Source organism: Bactrocera tryoni, chromosome 3 (genome assembly GCF_016617805.1).
Source record: "Bactrocera tryoni isolate S06 chromosome 3, CSIRO_BtryS06_freeze2, whole genome shotgun sequence".
Lineage (NCBI taxonomy): Eukaryota > Metazoa > Arthropoda > Insecta > Diptera > Tephritidae > Bactrocera > Bactrocera tryoni.
In genome coordinates this window covers 22,495,083-22,516,996 of record NC_052501.1, presented here as the reverse complement: position 1 = coordinate 22,516,996, position 21,914 = coordinate 22,495,083, and the positions used below count along the sequence as shown (strand labels likewise).

General features: G+C 35.9%; 2 protein-coding genes across 2 annotated transcripts; both read left to right on the top strand.

Annotated features, from left to right (window-relative positions):
- Positions 1 to 304: 304 nt before the first annotated feature.
- LOC120769982 (adenylyl cyclase X E-like) lies at positions 305 to 9,241 on the top strand. Its single transcript, XM_040097057.1, has 19 exons — positions 305 to 415; positions 498 to 644; positions 709 to 868; positions 978 to 1,345; positions 1,410 to 1,528; positions 3,350 to 3,494; positions 3,563 to 3,699; positions 3,780 to 4,071; positions 4,821 to 4,877; positions 4,945 to 5,045; positions 5,114 to 5,332; positions 5,417 to 5,663; positions 6,404 to 6,493; positions 6,560 to 6,828; positions 6,897 to 6,991; positions 7,627 to 7,778; positions 7,844 to 7,976; positions 8,549 to 8,764; positions 8,934 to 9,241. Exons 1-19 carry the CDS (start codon positions 305 to 307, stop codon positions 9,239 to 9,241), a joined length of 3,366 nt encoding a protein of 1,121 aa, XP_039952991.1.
- Positions 9,242 to 11,346: 2,105 nt separating this feature from the next.
- On the top strand, positions 11,347 to 20,306 carry LOC120769981 (adenylyl cyclase X E-like). Its single transcript, XM_040097056.1, is given in 19 exon segments — positions 11,347 to 11,454; positions 11,518 to 11,658; positions 11,726 to 11,870; positions 11,952 to 12,322; positions 12,395 to 12,519; positions 13,335 to 13,491; positions 13,553 to 13,689; positions 13,757 to 14,045; positions 14,106 to 14,189; positions 14,265 to 14,359; positions 16,492 to 16,761; positions 16,826 to 17,072; positions 17,155 to 17,247; positions 17,309 to 17,577; positions 17,651 to 17,745; positions 19,249 to 19,400; positions 19,458 to 19,641; positions 19,703 to 19,948; positions 20,011 to 20,306. Coding segments are annotated over 19 exon segments (3,504 nt in total).
- Positions 20,307 to 21,914: the final 1,608 nt, after the last annotated feature.

Here is a 21,914-nt window from a genome sequence, read left to right as displayed (position 1 = left end):
TTAAGTTTTAAAAAAATCAGAGTGCCAGTGCCCTTCACCAGCAACAATAAACTACTCAAGAGAACATATTATTTTAAGTCTGAACTTTACTTGATACATATATTATAGCAACGTCTATATCATATAATAATTCACGTGACTCCACCTGTGCATGTAACGTCTGCTTTGTTCGATTTTTTCCAATTTTTCTTTTTCGATTTTTTAAAGAAAGCCAATCAAAACACATACAAAGCTCATTGTGAAAAGAGACGTGTAAATTTATTACTTCAGGCCAAGGAAAAATATTTAAAATAAATTATATAATATGGCGCGCCGATCAATATGGCGTCATGAGACAATTTCATCGGTAACACTTTCTAGAGATATGTCGGAGCACTTGAGGGCCAATAAAAAATGGGAGCTCAGCATATTGAGGGTAAACGGCACGATATGCAGAGACAACAATTTTGAAATTTTTTTTCTTATGTAAATTTCTAATTTTTTTTGTTGTGCTTTAGGATTACTGCAGGGAAAAGGATGTGGAGGAGTTCTATAAGAGCTATATGCGACGCCTGCATATAAATCAACTATATTCGTTTATGGTAATGCTCGTGCTTAATACCTCTATTCACGCGGGACTGCTGCTCGCCACACTATCGTCACAGGTCGGCCATTGCTTGTAAAGAATATTATTTACTGAATTTAAGATAATGAAAAAAAACGTTTTAGGAAAGAAAAGAGATCTACAGAGATGTGTGCATATATATTGGCGCCACCTTACTGATAATTATCATATTAGCGATCGGCTTAAGGCGGAATTTACAAAAATCGTATACGATAAGGACGAATGTGATATCGTTACTGGTCGTCATAGTGGTCATTGGAATGGGTGAGCGAGTGGAATAAGGAAACAAAATTTGACTCAATTCAAAGTTTTTCATACTATTTTATTTATAACGGCTAAACATTCATAATTCATACTACTTCCGTCCCGGCAGATGCTTCTGTATCGCTTCTGCATACCTTTAGGCGCAACATCACCATACCGGTTTATATGAATTTCATCATATTCGCTATATACTGCTTCATGCCGATTGTCAGCGATATTTATGCGATTATATTGGGACTTTTGTCAACAGCATTTTACGTGGTCTTTCTAAAATTACAAGTCTATTTTTGGACAGAGCAGGGTTCGAAAAGTTTCGACTACACAAAAGGCACCAGCGAATATATAGCGATGTGTTGCATGAATTTATTTGGCATATTTATGCGTTTGACACGCGAAGTGAATACACGCATGACATTTCTGGATAAACGTCAGTGCATCGAAGAGGATCTACTGTTCCACGCTGCTAAAGACCAGGAGGTATCTATGAAATGATTATAGTTGTTGAGATTACGAATTTAAATGTATTATTTTTTGTTTATAGAAAAGTCTCTTATTGAGTATGATTCCACAACAGATCGCGAAACAAATGGAGGAAGATGTCAAGCTGCGCATTGAGCTTATGAAACATCCAGACTATGCGCATTCGTTGGAGAAAATAAGGTTGGTACAGTAGAATGCTCGTTTACTTTCTAAAACAATGGTGTACGGTTAAAAATTGGTGCTTTGTGGTTTGTGCTCCGCGCTTAATGAGATAGAGTGGATAATCTCCTGCTTGGAGAAACACTATCTAGATTAGTCTTTCAAGGTCCTAGGCTATGGTAGCAATAAAACCATTCAAAAGTTTTTTTTCAGTAAAATGTTTGTTTTAAAATTTTTTAACTACTTCCAAATCGGTTGTAACATCGATCAACCGCAACGAAATAGTGTTCCGCAACGAAATTCCGTCACACTCGCAATTTTCAGAGCGCCAACAAAGTGCAGACTTATTCGGTATGCTTATTTTATTTTGAATGGTTCAATATAATACTGGTTTGTTTTAACAAAACTATAAAAAGGTTGCCACTTATTTTAAATTTTTAAGTAAAATACAAAAATAATCAGACAAGTAAGCATTCAAATACATTTACACATTTGAAAAATTGTATAGTAGGGTTGCCACAAAAAATTTGGACAGGGTTGCCATCTGTTCAAAATTTTTTTCTCAGAAATTGATTCAATAGACTTGATTGTAATACATATAACAAAAGAGAGGGATTTAAGAATAATTACAGTTCAAAGTTTTCTTGGCAATTTTTTGGCCCATTAAGTGTTACCACCTACAAATGTATTTTAAGTTTTTAGGTAAAATATAAAAATAATCAGACAAGTAGGCATCTAAATGCATTTAATAATTTGAGAAAAAGTTTAGCAGGGTTGCCACTAAGAAATTTTTGAGCAGAGTCGCCACCTGTTTTCAATTTTTTTTTTTCTCAGAAATTGATTAAATAAACATTGATTGCATTATGTACATATATCAAATGAGAGGAATTGTAGAATAATTACGTTTAAAAATATTTTTGGAATCATTTTCGCCTACTAAGGCCTACCACCTATGTAGTTTAAATTTTTGAGTAAAACGTTAAAATAATCAGGCAGGAAATCGAAAGGCATTTATAAATTAAAAAGAAAATTTAGCAGAGTTGCCACTAAAAAAAATTTAGGCAGGGTTGCCACCTGTTCAAAATGTTTTCCCAGAAATTGATTTAATAAACACTGATTACAATATAAATGTCAAATTAAAGAGATTTAAAAATATATAAGTTAAATATGCATATTTTAATATAATAATAGAAGAAAATTATTGCAATATGGATTTTAAAAAGCAATCTGGCGGACATATTATACAGAAAAGTTGCCACCTTTTCAAAATACTTTATTCAGATAAAGGAGCTAAATAATTGCTTTATTATAAAATCCATAATAGTGATGACAATCCCTCACAGAACTTTGACTTGTAAGAGACATGTTTCCAAAAGTTAAGGACTCTTTCTACTTGGTGATAACTTTTATTTTTGCCATATAATACTCACAAAAAGTCACCCAGATTCAAACCTATGGTAGTGGTTTGGTTTGTGGTGGATTTTTGTAGAACTGAAGACGATCAAAGCAGTATCTCATAATCTTATTAGAAATGCAAAGTTACCAGGGAAGGATTTGTGGAGCTAAAGGCTCCTAAAGCTGTATCGCAAAATCTTATAAGAAAAAGTAGGATTATGAAGTCTTTAAAATTTTGATTTATTCGGCAAAGTTTTGGTGTATGTCTGATTTTCTTTGTTACATGTCTTAAATATGTCTAACTGATATCTAAATTAATCGAGATCTCGATAAGAAGGAAGATCTTCTAAACTTTACTTTCTAAAATATCTTCATAAATCTGAAAATATATTTTCAATATACATACAAATATATTTTTTAATTCACCTCAAATATATATTCTTTCAGAAAGCTCTTCATAGAGCCTCACGACGACGTCACAATTCTTTATGCGGACATAGTCAACTACACCAAGCTTACAACAACTTTGAATGCGAAAACGCTTGTGGAGACGCTACACGAACTCTTCGTGCGATTCGATGACGGCGCACAGGTGAGGACACGTATTCTTCTACCGACTTTCAAAAAACCCTCATTTTAATTAAACTCTATAATAAACAGGAGTTAGACGTCTTGAGAATACAGTTCTTGGGTGATTGCTATTATTGTGCTGCGAACGTTTCTATACCCAACGAAGAGCACGCCAGAGCTTGTGTGAAACTCGGACTCCGCATGATTGAAGACATACGCGAAGTGGGGTGAATAAAAGCATATTTATTTCAAATATTTCGCGTAACAAAAATAACAATTTTACATAACTGACATTTGGTATTTGTAGAGAGCATAGAAATTTAGGTATTGATATGCGCATTGGCGTCCATTCTGGCAGTGTCTTATCGGGCGTAATCGGTGCCACCAAGTGGCAATTTGATATATACTCGAAAGATGTCGAAATCGCCAATCAGCTGGAAAGCACTGGCTTACCGGGTAGAGTGCATATAAGCAAGCAAACCTTGGAACGGCTGGATAAAAGATTTCAATACGAACCGGGTACAAAGGCGGCACGCTTTGATCCGCTCTTGCGAAGATACCAAATCACCACATTCTTAATCATTAAACCTGTGGTGAGTGTGAGAGAGAGGGGAATGTAAAACTAGATGAAAATGGTGTATTAAATGTGCCACGAAGTTTGCATTACCCAGAAAAGTACGGAGTCCCTATAAATTATAAATATAAATGATCAGTGTAACGAGCTGCGTTGATTTAGCTATGCCTGTCCCTGTATGTCTGTATGTATATGTATGTATATATTAACTAGTTCCTCACATTTTGAGGTATCGATCTAAAATTTCACACACGTCATCGTCTCCACAAAAACCTGCTCAACTCTTGGAACCGTCGATATCGGACAACTTTAGCATATAGCTACCATATAAAGTGACCGATCAAAACCCATTCCTTGTACGAAAAACTTTTTTAGTTGACAAGGTGTAATCTTGAAATATAGTAAGGGTTATTTTCCAAGGCAGCGCTATAATATTTAAAGACAAATTTCAGATCCGATGAATATAACATAAAGCTGCCATATAAACTGAACGATCAAAGTAAAGCTTTTGTTTGGAAAACTTTTACATTTGTGAAGAGTATTTAAGGTTTTGGGCAACCGAAGATAACTTTTGTCCTCAATAAGTAACCTACGGTTAGGTTACCAGTACCCTAACCGTAGGTTACTAGATCGATCAAACGGGGATAAGCAACCCGTTTTAGAATGCAAACTGTTGTCGACTTTCGTTCTAAGATTTATTTATTTATAGTATACATATTATAGCTTCGCTGTATCCAAATTTAACGTTTTTGTTTTGTTTCTTTATATCCAAAGGTTGTTGGTACACAAATGCGACGATCCATCTTTACACGAGGACTGTCCGCTGATGAGGCAAGTAACAGCTCACAACTCTGCATTAAGAATTTTAAAATACTTTCGTACACTTTGAAAAATTTAGGAATTTAAAGATGTTGATTCAGCGCAAAAAATGAGAACGCTGGTGCATTTCGAGATGAATCAAGAGAGTTGCAAATTTCCGATTTTCGGTTTGGTGCAGCAGTAAGTTAATGCCGTTATAAAAAAATGAATAAAAGTACAAAACTTTTTTCCCACCTGTACACACACAGATATAGAAAATTGATATTTGGACAACGTTCACGCGGCAGGGGGAGTGAAAGTGAAAAGTCCACATTTTATGCGAACATTTCATGGCTCTTTATGTGCTACAAGAATTGGCGTTGGGAGTATAACTTCATGCAACAGTCCGATATACTACACAAATACAGCGTTCTGGTAGCCATGTTAGTCACTTGGGCCATTATACTAATACAATACTACAACGCAGTGTAAGTGTATTTATATATATATATATATATATATATATATGTCTGTCTGTAAATTGTTGTAATAGCAATTGCTTATTTTATCAGACAAATTTCTATATTTTGGGATTTGGCCATTTGCACAGTTATCTTGTTCCTATTCATCTTTTGTTTGGTGTGGTATAGAAAAGTGTGGGCCTACTTTTATGGTTCACCTTTAATATCGGGACCCAAACAACGGCTCAGCTACTGGTTATACAGACTATCGGATAGAGCACAAAGAAACTTCAAGTTTCGTACCGTCGTATATTTGTTAATAGTACTGCTACAATTCTCTTTGATTACAATGCAAATGGTAACGTATACACATGCGATTGTTTTCAACACCTTACACTGTCAAAATAAGAAAGATGTTTACTTCGGCTGCACCGAAGCTATAATACCCTTCAACATACATATTTTATAGCATACCCTGTAGACAAAGATATTTTTCCTGCATTTGATCGGTCAGTTTGTATAGCAGCTTTATACTATAGTTGTCCGATCTGTACAATTTGTTTGAATATTACAGAAATGTCTAAGAAAATAGTTTCTGCCGATTTTGGTGAAGATATCTTGTCAAATAAAAAGATTTCTAAATATGCAATTGAGTTTGATTTTTCAGTTTATATGGCAGCTATGTATATGCTATAGTCGCCCGATCTGAAATGTTCGGATATTATAGTAATATCTAAGAAAATAATATATCTTGTCAAATAAAAAAGTTTTCCCTACAAGGACTTAGGTTTAATTGGTCAGTTTGTATGGCAGCTATATGCTATAGTTGTCCGATATCGACGGTTCCAATAAAGGAACAGCTTCTTGGTAAGGAAATAACGTATGCAAAATTTCAGATCAATATCTTAAAAATTGAGGGATCTCCTTTTGTTTGTTACAAACATCGTGGCAAACTTTGTGCACTTTGTTCAGGATATGTAAAACTTTAAAACATGTTTCAAGAAGAGACGAGCAAATCAGAAAGAGAATAACATATACAATAATATACTCTTCGACTACATTACTACAGTTCTATATACATATATGTATTTTCTTTAGCTAGATTGCAATCAGTTCCGAGTTGTGAATGAAGTTATCGAGACACATGCAAATCAGAATGACATAAATAACGTATGCTTTACGCCTTGGGTAAGTCACCACAAATGAAGTATAAATCTCTATCTCACCAATGCTATATACATACCACATTTTCAGGCTGTCACCGAGTCTGTGGTGATACATGTCGGTACAATATTTTTATTCACGCACATTTCTTACGTTTTAAAATGGATTATTGCTCTCTCGGTGACAATAATTTATGTAATTGTTGTATTTGCGGTCTATGATTTCTTGTATGAATATAGCGTAAGTTCCAATCCATATTTCTTTCCCGAATTCGCACATATAATGGTGCTGTGTAGAACCGCTTGGATATTCCACATAATGAACAGAGAAATTGAATTTATTACACGAATGGACTTTAAGTGAGTAAAATGATGATTTGTTGTTGAGCTAAATGGAACATTGTTTTTCATTTTTTCCTTTCTTACAGTTGGAAACATGAGTTGAGAAAGAAAAAGGAGGATGCAAAATTTACAAACCAAACCATTTCAATTTTGATTGGTAATATTTTACCATCTCATATAGGTAAGTTATTAGATATAAGAATTTTTTGTAATTTCGGACGAATATTTAAGGCAAATACCAAACTTTTTTCTAATGCCTCACCAGTGTACATTGTTCCATAAGTTCACATATGACATTTCTTTGGCAAGTGCGTAGTGTTTCACAAGTTCACATATATATTTTCTTTGACCAACGTTCAGTGTTCCACAAGTTCACATATACTTATATTTTCTTTGACCAACGTTCAGTGTTCCACAAGTTCACATATGGATTTTCTTTGACCAGTTTGACAAGTTCACATATGTACTTTCTTCCACCAGTGTTCCACAAGTTCACATATGTGTTTTCTTTGACCAGTGTATAGTGTTCCACAAGTTCACATACATATTTTCTTTGACCAGTTTGACAAGTTCACATACATTTGTATGTACTTTTTTCCACCAGAGTTCCACAAGTTCATAGAGAAATTCAATCCTTTTCTGTGTTTTCCATAATTAATTTTATGAGAGTTCTTAAGAAGTCTCAATTGAAACTAAGCATGAAATTGTTTTTTCCCCTACACAAAATATATTTTATCATATCAAATATATAAGCCTCTCTTCAATAAGTACAAATAAATTAAATCACATTTTTAATTATCCTTTCCTTTCGTAAAGTGAATATTTACATGAAAGATCAGTTGATGAGTGAGCTCTGCTATGAGGAATATGAGAACGTAGCAGTGATGTTTGCGACCATACGAAATTACGACACCGAACAGGTTGGAATGCGTGTTTTGAATGAAATTATTTGCGATTTTGATGAAGTGGTGAGAGAAACATTTGCTTTATTCTGTATTTAGTTGAGTAAATGAATGATATTAAAAAAAAATAGCTAAGCACCTATCAGGGTCTCGATAAGATTGAGAAAATCAAAGTTGCTGGTTGGACATATATGGCTGCATGTGGTTTGAATGCCGGTAACTCAATGGTTAAAAGAAATCGAGTATTCTCCACAACATCGTCCGGTAAGCATGCTATTATATGTACCTAAAACAGTTATCATACTCACTTAACAGGCTACGAAGTGTCTTTTTTCCCATTCGTTCACATTGAAAGTACATACATTTAATTAGGCACACATTTAGTATAGCATTCTTTAAAAGCGTGGGACTAAACCATCGTTACGCCTTCAGCTTGGAAATGGACAAAGTCGGATCACAACCAACTCACTAGATTCTTTAATTTTACCAAAGTTTAGTCGATTATTATTGAAAGTGCTGAACAAAGCTGGGCTATGCGGCACAGCTTTTGAGACTCCCCCAGGCCTCATGAGACTCCAAATAACCGCTCCTGCGGCATTCGGTAACTGTGATCACAACCGACCCGCTTTATTTTAGGAAGGCCCTTCAACTGGGCAGCATTCCTCGAAATTTTCTGCTGCCAAAACTACAACAATAATCCTTCAGTATTGCGTTGTATGAAATCTTATAATATGACGTCAAATCTCACGTCAAAATTTTGTGTACAACTCAAGTCCTTGATTCTACGAGTAAAGTTCGTTAATGTCCGGATCCTTATCTATTGGTATTTATTTCAGATGACGGTATGAATGCAGCTTTATCGAGAAGTGTCTTCTCAGGCTTAAATGTAGCTCCAAGTGTTGTACTTAATCAGGATAGTACAGCTGCGGGAAATGAAGTTGTATTCATTATGTTGAGCTTTGCTTTGGATCTACTGCAAAAAATGAAAGAATTCAACGAGGAGAATATTCAAAGTGATGATAAGAAGCGTACCCTAGGTGCTTTACGTATTGGTAATATACTAATTCATTGTTAAGAACAAATTTTATATAGTGTGTGGATAAGAAAAACTCATTAAAGAAAATAAATAAAAAAAGTTAATAAGCTTTAATGCGCTTTTCCTATCAATGCTCCATCGCGAATGTCTCAGCCTTCATTTATGTTTTAATACTTCTATTCCAGGCATATCGAATGGTCCTGTTATGGCCGGCGTTGTGGGCTTGTACAAACCATTTTACGATATTTGGGGCAATGCGGTTAATATGGCCTCACGTATGGACTCTACCGGTTTAGAGGATTCAATTCAGGTTACTGAAGAAACAGCACTTATATTGAAGGCTTTCAATGTTCAATGTACATATAGAGGACAGACATATGTTAAGGGGCGTGATTTTATTCCAACTTATTTTGTAACAATTGATGACGATTTGAATTACGTGCGACGAACGAGTGATAAAACTGAAACCGGCTTTGATATTGACACGGCATAAATTTGTATAACTAACTTAAGTAATATTTGTAAATGCTTAAAGTAAAATGAGATGTATGAGATCATTAATAAATTGAGTGGCCAATGGTCGAGAATAAAAAGGTTTAAAACTAGTGATCGGAGATATAAGTAACACAAATACTTGTAGCATGTATATGTGCATATTGTATAACAATGTCATTTCATTCGTTACTAAAAAGCACAGAGAGTCAATATTGAGCAGTGTATATGACAGTTTTCAAATATCTTATTAGGAAAAGTAAGTTTCCAATGAGAGTTGAAGACGTATGTTCCGTTGGTTTATTGTAACCCTCATCAGCAATATTCGCCTCTGTGGTTTCTAGTTATACCTCAAACAGACAAACTTAATATACCACGAATTACATAATGTATATAGTTTATTACAGCTAGGTGGGAGACCTGAAAGGTTTATATACACGAATAAATTACCAGCGTGACGACTTAATGGAGAGGCCGCCGAAGTCTATTGCTCGGAGCTAGTCCTCAGGCGACCTTTCAAGATTCCAGAATACTGCAGTATCTTTCAGGTGGAAGTCTTTGCCGCGAGGAAAGTGGCTGAGATAGGTAACAATGCAGGAAACAACATAAAGATGATCAATATATACATATGCCGCTAGCAAGGCGGCAATTGAGGTAATAATTCTATAATGCATTGCGTCAGAGAATGTCCTTAGAATGTTTCAGGCCGCAAAGGCATTCCGGGAAGCGAAATAGCCGATGAGATTGCCAATAGTGACTTCCGCTTGGCAACCGAAACGTTTCAGGAAAATACAAGTCGCTAAAAACGATACGTAAAGAAATTTCCGACAAGAATCAGAATGAAATGGAATGCCTTAAGAACATGCAGGATCGCCAAGCTCATGTGCAAGAGTTTCGAAGAAAAGCACGCATGTTTTTTTCTTACACGGCCTTGAATGAATCGCAGGATAGTTGTTGGCCTAGTGACAGGCCAGAACCTACTGGCATCACATGCGAGTCGAATGGACATTGGTAATGAGGACACATGCAGAAGGTGTAGGGAAGTAAGCAGCAGAGATACTCTTAATCACCTCCAATTCTTCTAAACATCCATATCTATAACTCGTCTTAAACATGTAGAAGCTTCGCAGTTCAAAGGGGTATGTGAGGTATCAAAATTAGATATCAAGTTGCTCTGGAAGATCACAAAAATAGTTTACTTCCTATAGGAAAAATACTTCAGCTCAAATTAAAACGAACCACCATCTGGCATTACTAAAGGTTAGTAGGTATAACCCAACCTTACCTAACCAGTCGGTTTATCATCCCCGTTTGTCTGTATATACGCGAACTAGTCCCATAGTTTTTAAGATATTGATCTGAAATTACGCACTCGTCCATTTCTCCTATCAAAACCGCCGATGTCGGACCACTATAGCATATAGCTTCTATACAAACTGATCGATCAAAGTTAAGTCCTGTTTAGGAAAACTTTTTCATATGACAGAAATTCTTCACAAAATTCGGCATACGTTATTTTCTAGAGTACCGCTACAGTTTTCAAAAAAATTGTTCAGATCGGATCACTAAAACATATAGCTGTCATACAAACTGAACTGCGAAAATCAAGTCTTTGTATGGAAAGGTTTTTATTTGACAATATACAAGTATATTCACAAAATTTGGCATGGCTTATTTTCCAAGACAAAGCTACTATATCCGAACTATAGTATATCGCTGCCATACAACTGACCGCTCAAACTCAAATCCTAGTACGGAATATCTTCACGAATATTATTTCGATATTGATCGATATAAATAAAAATAAATTTTTTTTTAAATCCTAATTTGCTGTGAAAAATATTCTTATGAAGGATATTATAGCTTCGGTGCGGTGGAAGTTAACATTTTTCTTGTTTTATTCGAAGTCGGTATTTCGAAAACTTTATACTCTTACAGTTCCGTAAGCATGAATGTAAACACTTGTTAAACGAAATAGAGAGTGTGTTCCGTCAAATATGAAAGGAATAGTATAAAACGAAAAGCGAACGACAATTCAATTATCAATAATATCAGCTGAGAGTGTCATTATGATTTTTTCGTTATAATTTAATTTTTCTCAAAGCGATGTATGCACCTTACGATCGTAATCGTAAAGCTTCGGTCAATGTTGGCACAATATTAGACGATGTGACACATCAGTTCAAGGGCAAAAATGAGCTAGGTGTGTTGAGGGTAAGACGCAAAGCATAAACTTTAAATGGACTGTAGGTAAAAGGTGCTGAAATTTTTTTGCAGGAATATTGCCGCAAATATGACGTGGAGAAGATTTACCAAACCTACATGGCGCGCCTGCTAAGAATACAATTGACCACCTTTTTGACGGTACTCATCACCATAACGGTCATCTACTGTGTGCTGTTGGTCAATTCTGACGAGGTTGAATGAATTTTTTTACACAATAAAAATAATTATTGAAATATTCTCTAAATAAATTCGATTTCAGGCGGCAACTGACATATCAATTTATATGGTATTCACGATTTTGTCTGTCGTGGTAATTTATATAGGCATATGGAAGCGGGCGATTACGAAATTTGCTTGGATTATTTATGTAGCAGTTCTGTCAATAATATTTCTTACGGCAATGGGTGAGTCAAGAAATAGAAATATGCAAATGAAATTACAATTAATTACAAATAATCCGTGTTGTTTTTTATCCATCTTTGCAGATATAACCGTGCCGGTGTTTCATGCCGTCACCCGTTATGAGATCTTTGTGCCGATATTTTATAGTTTCATTATCTATTCAGTTTACATATATATGCCGTTTTTTAATCATCGTCATCCATTCATTTTGGGCGTTACAATATCACTGTGTTATGTTGTATTATTCCTGACGATAACGCATCGCATGAAAGTTGATGGCGGCACCAATATGGACGAAGAGAAAATCATATCGGAAATCATGTTTATGGTGGGGCTCAACTTATTGGGTTTATTTTTTCGCTTACCACGTGAAATAGTGATAAGGCAAACCTTCATAGACAAGCGTGAGTGTGTCGAAGAGGATCTTCTGCTCCATGCTGCCAAAACTCAAGAGGTGCTTTATAAAAAAACTGGATTTTTCACAAAAGTTCGTGTTTTTTAAATTATAATTTTTCCATTTGCATAGAAAATATTACTACTAAGCATGATACCGGCACCAATTGCTGATAAAATAGAGGAGGATATAAAATTGCGTTTAACACGCACGAGTTTAACTTCGCGCAGACGCTCGTCTTTCCAGCGAGAAGCAGAGTGAGTATGAATGCTGAAGAGAAAATATATGCCGGCGCTCTCGATAAACACGATTGAGCGCTCAGTTGGCAGCTGAGAGTGTCCAGCACTTTTAAGCACTTGAGTGAATGCCAATGTCCCAACTTCTTTCTAAAGATATTATGGAGTTTGCATCAAATTTTCTAGAGGATAGAGTGTTGGTGATAACTCTTCATTCTAAAATAAAATTTGTTATATTCTTATGAATTTTAGTACCGCTGAAGTAACTATGGTCCTTTTTTTAACTATTAGAATTTTTTAAAATTTACTGAACTCAGTTACTTCGTCAAGTTTTCCCGAATTTGAATTAAAATCTTTGATTTGGAAGGGTGAGGAAATAAAACCGAGATGGTTTTATTCACTAGAAGATACAAGATCCTGTCGGCACCGCTGCCGCGAATGTATACGAAATATCTAGGGCTCATCCTGAATAGGAAACTTTCATGGAAGCCGAATTTTGAAGAGAAAAAAATGCATCGATTGCCTAGTATAGCTATAGAGAAGCCATTGGCAAATGTTGGGGTCTCTAACTTTGACTCAAGAGAATTGATCTGAACGCTATTGGGGCGAAGTAAAGCTTATTAAGCAATAGGATTTCAGATACTGTGTTAAACAGATAAACTTTTTATGTCTCATCTTCAGGGATTTTTTAACTTCTCTTTAGTGTAGGCTTTATATACTTATATAGAATGATGTTTATAATGTTCTCTAGAAAAATAGTCTGAAAAGATAGTTTTGTGATAAAAATTTAATTTAATTACAAAGGAGTAATTTTTTATCTACTCTTTATGAAATAGATTGTTATATAGAAAACTCTTCATTGAAACACACGACGATGTGACAATACTCTACGCTGATATGGTCAACTATACCAAACTAACCACAACTGTGGATGTGAAAACACTGGTGGAGACGCTACACGATCTCTACGTTAGATTTGATGATGCAGCGCTGGTAGTTACACCACTAATTTTCACTCAAGAACTTAATCACAAGAGAACTTAATCCCTTACAGGATTTGGATGTGCTGAGAATACAGTTTTTGGGCGATTGCTACTATTGTGTGGCGAATGTCTCGATACCCAATGAGGATCACGCCAATGCTTGTGTGCGTCTTGGTCTACGCATGATACAGGAGATCCACACGGAGCGGTGAGCCTTAACTGTTGTAAAATTTCTGGTAACACACTAATATATATGTACATGTTACATGCTACAGCGATACCAGGGACTTGGAAATGGACATACGCATTGGCGTGCATTCGGGTAGCGTGTTATCGGGCGTGATTGGCGCCACTAAATGGAAATTCGATATTTATTCGAAAGATGTTGAGATCGCTAATCGTTTGGAGAATACCGGCGTACCCGGTCGTGTACACATTAGCGGTGAAACACTCGAACGTTTAGATGATGAATTCCAATATGAAGATGGTACAGAGAAGGCCATCAATGATCCACTATTACAACAACACAGCATACGTACGTATCTGATTATACCGCCTCCAATGGTAAGTTCTTTGAGATTTTATTGTATTTAGTAATAATTGTGCTGAATTTGTTCATAACAGACTAAATATAGGGAGACGATATCAAATAATACACTGATGAGTAGGTTTTCGTTTCTGAAGGGCTCACCACTGGGATCGGCAGCGGTATGATTTAGCTTAATATTTCAGTATTATGTTTTTAGTTTATACCAATGTTTCGATTTTATATTTGTCGTGCAGGATCTGAAAACCGTTTATTCCGGTGACATAATACAAAGAATGGTGGATATGGAGATGCGCCGGGAGAGTACGAGCATTCCGGTCGAAACTTTACAGTGAGCACCAAGAAATTCAATGTTTTTGCAACATTTCTTAGATTTGAATTATTATCTAAACTTTTTATACTCTTGCAACATCTTTCCACAAACTATAATAGTTTTCTTCGCCTAATGGTTGTAGGTATAAGCTTAAACTAAGCGAGATAGATATAGGTTTATATATACATACATATATAAATTAACTGGATGATGAGTCGAGTTGAAATCCGGGTGACTGTCTGTCCGTTTGCCTGTCTACTCAAGCGATAACTTGAGTAACAATTTAGATATCTTTATGAAACTTCTTACATATATATGTGCATTGGCGCTCCAGGAAAGCCGGTATTACAGCTACTCCCGTAGTATTCCTTGTTGACAGTTTGGCCAGTCGGAAGGAATTCGGAGTGCACCACACCTCAATAATTGTAGAAAACTTTCAACATTACTTTGGCATTTGACCTTTTTCACGTGGTTTTTCGGCATCGGCTGATCTTTGCCGCGATATTCGGCCAATTGATCGACTGTTTTCGGGTCGTAACCATAGATCCAAGACTCATCGCCAGTAATAACACTTTTCATGATATCCTGGTAGTCGAAAAACATTATTTTACAGACGTTAACGCGACGCTGTTTTTTGAAAACGTTGAGTGACCTGATTGTCACCTTTCTTTTAAAATGGTTTTACTGATCCTTTCGATATTCCAACAATGCTAGGCAGGTTTCTAACTGTTAATGGTTGAATCTGAATCACCAATTTCTTTATATTATTAACGTTTTGATCATCAGTTGTTGTAAATTGCCGTCTTGGACGGGGTTCGTGGTCAAGACATTCTCGACCTCCTTTGAATAATTTTTACCAATCAAAAACACTTGCTGGTGATAATTATCGCGAAGGCTTTTCCAACATTCTGAACAAAAAATTAAATAGAACTTCTTTGTGGATTAATTTCATTCATCATAAAAATCGCCCAATTCACTTGACGTAATGATTATTTTGATGTGACATTTGGCATAGGTGTCACTGACAGTCAAACCAACCTAGACAAAAATATTTCGACGAATAAAGACGAGTTGACCGAACGCCAATGCCATAATTGGTTCGCAAAATTTCCTTCCGGGACCTTCCTGGAAGGTTTCTTGAAGCCAATGTGGATAAAATAAAGTCGTTGGTCTATGCAAATCGTCGAAACCTAATACAAGAGCTTTCTCAAAGGTTAAATTTGTCTAACGCGACCATTCGCAGGCACAAGAAACGTATAGGACTAGTTTCAAAGCTAGGCATATGTGTTAACCTTATTTCTACAGAACGAAGTTTGCTTTGGCGCATTAAGTGCAATGATTTTCTCATCAAACGCCAAAGAGGTGATCCATTTTTGAAACGCATTGTTACTGGTCACGAAAATAGGTTCAGAAGAATGTAAAGTTCAAGCAAACACTGTCCAAAAAGGATGGAGAAGTTTGACGGTAATTCAAAGTATCGTTTATTTTGTGCCTTTGCCTGATCATACCACGATTAATTCTGAAATGTATTGTGTTCAGCTGGACAAATTGGGTTATGAACTTGAATAGAAGAGACCAGAATGGATCATTAGAAAATATGTAGTGTTCTACCAGAATAATGCGAGACCTCAAGATAAAGTAAGTTGATAACAATGATATAAGAATTTCAAAGGCAACCACACCATACATATCGGTCAAAGTGCAAAATATCCAGCAAAATTAAATGAAAGTATATTATTGGATGTACCATACTTTAATGTTGAAAATGTGCGAAATTGATTCACATATTCCCTAACTCTTTTATATTACATATAATGATTTTCATTAGGTTAGCAAGAAGTTGGGTCTTCTCATTCCTTGGTTGAAGTAATCTCCATAGAAGGCATATATTCAATTTAGCTTTGACTGAGTTTATATCACTAATATCTCAATTGAGTTAATTAGGTTGAAATGTTCTGCAACATTACTTAATACAAATCTTGCCAGGACCTGAAGGTATTTCCCCGGCTTTCAACTATACAAGTTGCTAGAGCATCAAATGCTCGGTTATTCCCGAACTTAGCCCTTACTTACTTGTTATTGTTTATTTTTGTTTTGTATAATATCATTTTTCCTTGGCTTCATGATTTACTTGTTACGTCCTCTTTTAGAAACTTAACCACTCTAACTCTTAAACCATTATAATCATTTCCGATTTCCAGATTCCATCGCATATTCTTCGGAAAATCGCGACATCTCACGCGTTTCGAGCGAGAAGAGCACAACTTTCGTATGAATTTCTCCTGGTGGTTTATGTGTTTCAAGAATTGGCGCTGGGAACACAACTACATGCTCCAACCGGATATTAAACTTAAGTACAGCGTGCTGGTTTCATATATAATTATTTTGTGTACAATTGCCATGCAGGCCATTAATGCCAAGTAAGTGAGCTGAGTTAAAATACTCTCCCTCATATACTCGTAACGGTTCAAATTTCATTTTCAGACAAAGCCTAAAATTTTGGGTCTTAGTGGCTATTGGAAATATATTGATGTTGTTAGTTCTGGGCTTGGTCTGGTACAAGAAATTGTGGGAGATCTGTCGAAAAAATTGGTTTCACATGAAACCGCGCAATAAAGTCAGTCGTTGGATTTATGGACTTTCCGAATTCACGCAAAGGGTCTTCAATGTACGCATTTGCATTTATTTGGGCATTTTAATGTTACAGTTAAGTTATACACTAATACAACTGGTAAGCAAAGTAATTCATAGAGGTTGTCATACTGATTGTATGTGAGACTAAATCATTTTTCGTCTAATATACATTTAATCAGTTAGATTGCGATCGCTTTCAAATTGAAAATCAGGAAATCGAGATTCTGCTTTTTGAGGATGGCACCCGGGATATACTGTGCTTCAATACTTGGGTGCGTGCTTCTTTGATATTCAGTGATCTTTATGTTTTCATATTCTTAACGATATTTTCAGGCTGTCACCGAGTGCATTATTATGAATCTGTTTCTAAATTTCCTATTCTCGGGCATAACTTATATTATTAAAATAGCTGTTGGCCTATTCACACTCATTAGTTACATAATTATCGTAACGGTTTTGTATGACTTTGTCTACGAACGCAGCCTGAGTTGTAATACTCATCTTTATCCCGAATATTCGCATATATTTGTGTCCGTCCTGACGCTCATCGTAATCAACATGATCAGTCGGCAAAAAGAGTTCATTTCCAGGGTGGATTATTAGTAAGTGCCGTTAAGTGAAAGTGCCTTAGATGGTGTTTGTTGTATATTCTTCTTTTTATTTGCCTTTTTTTAGTTGGAAACGAGAATTGAAGAAAAAACAAGAAAATGCTAAACTAACAAATGAGACGATTTCCCGATTGGTCAGTAATATTTTGCCATCGCATATAGGTGAGGAATTTTCTGATTTAATAAAATTTTGATAAATCCAATATATGTTTAGCAAGTAAGAAGGGCTAAGTTCGGGTATTAACCGACTATTTCATACTCTTGCAACTTGCAAGCATTTAAGTTAGGGAAAAACCTTCAGATACATAAACCTTTTTAGTTATATGGGGTCAAGAGCGAGTTTACACCCGATTTTATTCATACTAAGCACAAAGACGCTCCGTTATCAGGATAAATTTTATTAAGGATCAATTTTATTAAGATAACTCACATATTTCCCGATATGTGCGGTATAAAGTCACCCGGAAGTAGGAAAATCTTTATATTAGGTATATGGGGGCTAGGTTAAATTTTCACCCAATTTTAACCGTTTTTATCACAAAAATATTCAGTCTTATTATCATTAGGAAAGAATTCTCTCTGCATTTAAGTTATATATCTCTCACATTCACTAATATTTTTGGTCAAAAGTCAACTATATTATTGGGGTCAACATATTCGGTATGTAGGGGCTTGAACTGTTTTGGCCCGATTCGCATAATTTCTGGAATTAGGGTGGCATCCTTCAAAGGTACTATTCATGAAATGTTTTTGCAATGTGACTTTACTTAAAAGTGACCGGTGCAACGCCCATCGTCCGATTTTGACAACGGCTCGTATAAAGTCCTCTCATACCATCTTGGGGGTAAAAATATTTCACATGTTTTCCAAAATCTCAAAATCTATAAGTCAAGTTGGTTAAAATATCAAGTATCTCACCCGGGCAGTTTAAATCCGGTCCGTTGTAGTACCTTGAACTCCTATACAATTGATCACAGGAACCCACATGAATCCACAAAGCGCTATAATTGCCAAGCGGTTATAACTGCCGAGATGTTTCTACCTCGTCATTGCAAAAGCTGAACAATGAAGGAGAAAATGCTTTAATGTTTCCATCTCACCTTCTTCTATACAACTAATACAGTTTGCGTCCGAATGAATTTGTAGCCTTACAGCATAAATCGGGCTGGGTTAGAGGGTACTTATCTCTTCTCACTTAGCAATCATGCTTTAAAACTGAGGCTCAGGTATGCCGATATTCACCTTGTGCATTCAAAGGTAGGTTTCTTATGTGCTTCTTAGGTTGATTAGTAAGGGAATTATGGGTAGTCGATCAACAAGCAGTTTTGGCAACCTTTAGTAATAAGGGTTTTGAAGATCTACATAAGTATAATAACATCTCAATAAGCTTAATGATGAAACTATTTGGTCTAAAGACCTAAAAAAAATTATTTTACCAGAATTTTAAGCACAGCGCCACCGATCCAGAATTTTAGATAGAACTAGAAAGTTTATCAAGTGCAACTAGTATTTATTAATTTAAAAACTGAGAATGTTGGGGCAAAATAGTCCGTGTTATGGTTGGTAGTCGATTCGACTCGGTAATGAAAGATATTTTTCGGTCGTTCTCTACCCAACCTAACCTTTTTTACTTTTAGCACTCAAACAGTTTATTTTTTGTTTTAGTCGACATTTATATGGACAATCAGTTGACCAACAAGCTTTACTACGAGGAATACTCGAATGTGGCTGTCATCTTTGCGACCATACTGAATTTCGACATTGAAGTTGTCGGCATGCGAGTTTTGAACGAAATCATTTGCGATTTCGATGAAGTGGTAAGCTGCTCTATATTGTAGCCCTTAATAATCACTTGGACAATCTTCAATATATAGTTAAGCTCATTCAAAGGCGTGCATAAAATTGAGAAAATCAAAGTCGCCGGCTGGACGTATATGGCGGCCTGTGGGCTGAATACCACCGGCACAGGGCATAGAGGCTCGCTAGAACAGCGCGCGAGTGCTTTCTCATTCGCCTACAATTGGCGTAGAGATCATTTGGGTAAGCAAATTTTTGATTGTATTTAAATTTGATTTAACTAATTTTAATTTTTTTGTTATTGTTATTGCATAACACCAAGCCAACAGGACAGCAAACATTAGTGACTTATTTGGCGCTGTTGCGGATAAGTCTTCAACGACCGGCGGCACCACTCGACGCCGATCGGTGCGCATGTTCAATGATGGCGAGGAGCCGATCACCGATGACGACGTCGTTTACGTAATGGCGCGCTTTGGTTTGAGTCTGTTGCGTGCCATGGACAATTTCAACAAAAATAATTTCTATCACGACAGCGAAAGTCAAGTTATTGGCGATTTACGCATTGGTAATAAGTACTTAAATCATTTGAATGACAAAATAAACATATTGACTTGCGCTTCACATAAGGTATAGCGAATGGTCCCGTTATGGCCGGTGTCGTTGGCTTATTTAAGCCGCATTATGATATATGGGGTAATGCTGTGAATATGGCGGCGCGCATGGACTCCACTGGCGTGGCTAACCTAATTCAAGTCACTGAGGAAACGGCCAACATTTTGACACTTCACAACATCCATTGTGTGTACAGAGGCGTAACATTTGTTAAAGGACGCGGTTCCATACCGACATATTTCATCGATATTGATGATCGTTTGCAATTTAGAAAGTCGACAATAGAAGAAACCGATATCGATCCATTATAATAATGTGGCAGCTAAATGATTATATGTGAATTTGCAATATATTATATATTATAACTATTATCATAAGCTAATGTGAAATAAAATAAATATACATATATTTAAATACATATGAAAATAAGTTGAAAGAGAGATTACATATATTGTCGCGAGTTGAAGAAAGTTTTAAAGGGAAATTCAATATATTAGAAATGCAAATTTTTATACAGAAATGCCATGAGGTATGAGGGCTGCTATATATATTCTGGCCTAGGGCAAAACTAAGTGTTGCCAGGTGCAATCTGACATTTCCATTGGAAAGTTTGACATTTTTTAGCATAACATCACTCAGAACGTTTTGTCCTTTAATCGTGAATTGTTTTATTTACAGGGAATTAAAAAATTCATCTCGGCCAAAAAATGGAATTAACTCGTGAACATTTTCGTGCGATCATTTTTCACAACTTTCGACGTGGATTATCACGACAAGAGTGCATCGATGAACTAAAATGTGTGTATGACTATGAAGCACCATCCTATAGCACTGTGAAAAACTGGTACAACGAATTCAATCGTGGCCGACGCTCGCTCGAAGACGAATTCCGCGAAGGTCGTCCAAAAACAGCCGTTGTGCCAGAAAACATCGATGCCGTACGTGAACTGATAATGCAAGACCGTCATGTAACATACTTTCAGATAGAGGCATGCCTATGCATTTCTCCCACCAGCATACATACGATATTGCATGAACACCTGGCCGTAAAAAAGGTTTGTTCTCGTTGGATCCTGCTCAATTTGACAATCGCTCAAAAAAAGGCTCGTGTGGATTGGTGTAAAGAAATGCTGAACAAATACGATCGCGGTGCTTTAATAGACGTTTATAAGATCGTCACAGGTGACGAATCATGGATCTATGCGTATGAGCCCGAAACAAAACAGCAATCGACAAAAAAAAAATAAAAATAAAAAAAAAGCAAAAAAAACATTTTCGTTAATAAATATGCCTATTTACATTATTAGGCCAGAAATATATGTATATAGCAACCTACGTAACAACCTCCTTATTGGCATTCAAAAAAACTAGAATGACCATACTAAAACTTGCTACGAGGCTGAAAATGATCAAGAATGCGATCGAAAATTGTCCAAAACCTATGTTAAAGTACCTCGAACTAGCCGACCATCCTAATAAAATAGAAAGAAGTTTGACAAATCATGCGATTGGTATTTTAGAAGAACGTAAGATAAGAAAGATACATAGATGAAGATTGCACCGGGACCTTAGGTATAAGTTGGCGCGCCTTTCGTTTGCTGAAAAGTTGCTTTATTGGGATACCGAGTGAAAATCCGTCATATTTACAGACGAGATATTGTTTATTTTAGATGAACCCGACGATTTTCAGTATTACTATCATGAAATTCGTCGTGAGAACTAATTTACATTCACTAGGAATTTTCAAAGGCGATTGCTTATAAAATGGGTCACCTTCGGACATCATTGAAATGTTCCAGTTTGTTTTATCCAAATGGCGCTTACAGCGATAATTCAGCCCGAAGGTACTAAGTCAACTCAACTAATATTTATTTTCTTTCGAACTCTACAAATCACTCATCCTTCCCGTCCTGCTATAT